The sequence below is a fragment of the Adiantum capillus-veneris genome, chromosome 20 (assembly GCF_014529385.1).
Source record: "Adiantum capillus-veneris isolate H3 chromosome 20, ASM1452938v2, whole genome shotgun sequence".
In the NCBI taxonomy this organism is placed as follows: Eukaryota; Viridiplantae; Streptophyta; class Polypodiopsida; order Polypodiales; family Pteridaceae; genus Adiantum; species Adiantum capillus-veneris.
The window spans coordinates 67,536,508-67,540,423 of NC_140950.1; the positions used below are offsets into that span (position 1 = coordinate 67,536,508).

The window sequence follows — 3,916 nt, forward strand, 5'->3', positions numbered from 1 at the left end:
GTCATTGGCTCTCAACTTGGCTACATTGCAATAAAAATCGTGCTAATTGTGTTAAAATGTTCTCCTTTCTTTTCTTCACTAGGACATTAAACCAGCATGCATGCCATTGGGCTCTTGGTTAGATGCTTGCAGAGTTCGTGCTAGTGTGTCAAAATGTTCTCCTTGTTTATCTCTTTTTCTCTTATGAGGTCCCTTGAGATTGTTCGTACAACGTTATAAAAATTATTTTCTTTTCTCTCTAAATCTTTGAGGTCTTGAGATTGCTCCTCTGATGTTACAAGTCCTCCTTCTCCTCCTCCTCTCTCTCACCCCACCTCAACAACAGGAGTTACCTACTCTCTCTCTCTCTCTCTCTCTCTCTCCACGCAAACACCATGTGTTATACCGAGTCAAAGAGAAGCATATCCTAATGTAGGGTTCCAAGCATTGTTCGATACCAGCAATCGACACTTGGTCTCTTCATCTGTGCAGGTGTGTTGTCGGCTTTGTCGCGTCCTGTTATAGCAGACGAACCCAAAGCAAAGTGTATACGATCTCGTGTACAGGTACCTACACAGGCCAAAGTTTAGCGCGGTGGGGATTACAACAGGTGTACTTTATCTCTTTTGGTGCTTCATTTACTGGTTCTTCTGTGTTTTAGGGTTTCGATCGTCTCATCAAGCAGAATTCCGTCTTTAGAGCCAGCCGGAAGAAGGAAAGACAGGCAATGGCATCGTATCTCGTGCTAGTGTTGACCTTGCTTTTCGCCATAGCCCGGATCTCTGCTGCAGACCCAACAGCGTATGAAGTGCTTGCAAGTTTCGGATTTCCAGAGGGTCTCTTGCCCAAGACGGTCGAAAATTCAGGCGAAGATTACATTCTAGATGGCAGTGGAGCATTTGAGCTGCATCTTGAGGGGTCCTGCCGGTTCACCATACCTGGTAGCTATGAGGTCAAGTATGATTCCCGCATTGCTGGGAAAATTGAATCAGATCGCCTTCATAGCCTTAGTGGCATATCTGTTAACATTTTCTACGTGTGGTGGAACATTGATGCCATTACTGTCAGTGGACAAGATCTCACTTTTCAGGTTGGACCCTTCTCTTCCAGCTTTCCTGCAGAGAATTTTGATGAAAATCCCATGTGCTCTGGCCGCACCCGTGGCCATGCCAGCCATTAATGATTCATCCCTGCCATTGCCAGTGTTGGAAGAAACGGCCTGGCTGGCAGAGCCCATCATTTGTTTGTCTATTACTTTCGAATATGTGCCGTAGTATATCATATATTTCTGTTGCATCCTTTAACATGACAACTTTGTACAAATTATTTCGGTAATCTGTTGCTTTCCATTGTCAACTTTCGGACTTTTGAGGCATGGCTTGTTGTAAGTAGTGGTACAAGAGAATAATAGCACTATGCTGTAATACACTCAGCTTAGTGGGGGCAGTCTTGTAGTCAGAATTGTTGTCGGAAATGACGTGTCTGCCTTCACTTTTATGTTGCAGCTCAATGCAATTCTACTGATATGGTCCTTACATCGTGGATTTCATGCAAGGGCAGAAAGTGCATAATGTGCGTCCAAGCATGTCTGTTATGCTTTTGTCTCAATGTGTCAAAAATATATGTTTATTGAAGAAAATTTCTCTCTTTCGTCTTGTCTATTATGATAAGTTTCAAGTAGCTGTCTCTTTAATAATGCAATCTTTTAAATCAGTCTTTACTTCAATGTGAGAAGTCTGTTGTATGAAGGTATACACCTTTTTGCAGTTTCAGTTTACTTGCCGAATGCTGCTGGGATGTGACTAAGCCAGGAGTTGTACCGCAGTATTGAACATGATTGTTTCTTACTTTGAGCGAGTGTGTCAAATGTCCTTTTTGCAGATACTCTAGGACATGAGATGTCGTGTGCAGGGAGCTAATAATGTTGAAGTTGCAGACATATGGTAGTACAATTTTAATGCTTCCATCAAGGTAAAGACCTCATTTGGATTGGATGCGCTCTTATGGCATTCAATAGGGAAAGTTCAAGTTTGCTCTGTGTCTCTTGGTTGTTGAATGGTTAGTATCAGTTTTTTGTCTTCTGTTATGTGGGATGGTGGCCTTTCCCTGGCCACACAATTTTCCACTGTTTGAAAAAAGTTTGAAGAAAGGTTTCTGCAAATGTGTAGAAGCCATGTATGCGTCACATGGATCGTTCTGTACACAAGTATCATGCTATACAGACCTTATCAGGTCACGAGATGCATAGTTATCAGTTGCTTTTTGAAATTATGCACGATTATACATGCCCCAGTTATTTGCGTTATATGCAACTATGCAAGGCCTTTTGTAACTATGCTGATTTTGGCATAGTTGCATCAGTAACATCTTATTGTTGCTAGTGATTCACATTGTCCTGTTCAGGTCATTTAGCTATCCGATTTTATTTACTGATCCAGTGTCATACAGTGTCCAGGCATCAGTTTTAAGTTTGCAGGTAGCTCATAATATACTCCAACTGGTTACTGTGGGTCAGAGAGGGTCAGCTGGCCCTGTGGTCTGGCAGGGCACAAGGCCACACACACCCTAGGACTGCAGGAGACTCTATGGCCATGGAAAGGAGCCAATATCTCAAGCTAAACATGGCTGGAAAAATCCCAACATGAGAAAACTACCTCACTCTAGCCGGGCACCGGCCACAAAACAGCTCTCGCTGTCTACTTTGCTTAACATGAGGTTTAGGTTTGTACATTAAGGGATCGAGCTGCAGGCGTGCTATACCTTTGCCGTGGCAGCTATACTAGCTCCCTCTGATCTGTAAAGGGAGTCTCCATCACACCTCTTGCGAGAGATTGGTCTACAGCTGTATGCTTCATTCCCTCTCGACAAAGTGACTTGAGCATGCTTATGGGTTTTGTTGGACAGAAATAATCTGTAAAGCTAGGTTGCTCTTCGACGATATGCTGTGCTCCCCCATGACAGGTTCTAGCTAGCAGAGAGAAAAATAGGGCCACACCGAGTTGGCCCATTTTGTTTTGTAGCAAGAAGTTGGCCGTATGGCTCCTTTGCTAGTTTGACATTGATCATTGTCATGGTGAATGGCATATTTCTACACCTGGATGATGCCATCGGTCAGTAAATACCTTCAGGATTATCCTTAAGGGTCACATGATCACAGATCAAGAAGTTGGGTTTGCCAAATTTATCATCACATTATTTGACGCAAGTTGATGGTCGTTCTCAAGGGGTTCCAGTTGCATTTATCAAAGTCGCCATGGATTAAAGCTACCAGCCAGTGATGATTTTTGACTGTTATGGTATTCACAACTCATTTATGGTGTAGTGTCTTCTCTCTATTTCAAACTTAACAATGCCCGAATATGTATGTTCTCATACAATTGATTGGCATTGCTTATGCAGTCCGCGTGTGTTCTTAGTCTCATCACCAGCTTGGGATATGGGGTTTTCATGGATTCAACTTTCTATCTGTGATGTTTAATAGTAATGCTTGAGATTAGATGGTATTGTGTGTTTGCACACTACATATGCGAGAATATGTTGTATGAACCTATAGTTGACACTTCAGAGCTTTGAGCCTTTGTAGCTTCTTCTTCTGAATACTTTTTTCACAAACAGCACAAAGTGAGTGTGAGAAGCCTAGTGACAAAATGAAAGAAAATATGAAATGAAATTATCTTAAAGCGATTGGTCTCACCATAAACGATATTCTAAGCTGAAGGCAATAGAGGCTCTTGAAAAAGTGGCACATGTGACAATTGTAGAGTCTTCTTTTAATGCAGTTTTTGCTAATTTTGCCAAGGATACGCATTAGTTAATTTTTAAAGCACATTGTTGATATGATCCTTCCATTCATAAGGTATGTATGGAAGTGACTCTTATAATTTTTAATACCATTTTGGCTAGTTGTGAGATATAAACACCAATATATCGTGTCACA

General features: G+C 41.8%; 1 protein-coding gene across 1 annotated transcript; it reads left to right on the forward strand.

Moving 5' to 3' along the window:
- Positions 1–403: 403 nt before the first annotated feature.
- Positions 404–1,335, forward strand: LOC147432663 (uncharacterized). The gene is made up of 2 exons (XM_086492508.1): positions 404–545; positions 641–1,335. Exon 2 carries the CDS (start codon positions 707–709, stop codon positions 1,157–1,159), a length of 453 nt encoding a protein of 150 aa, XP_086348634.1. The 5' UTR covers positions 404–545; positions 641–706; the 3' UTR covers positions 1,160–1,335.
- Positions 1,336–3,916: the final 2,581 nt, after the last annotated feature.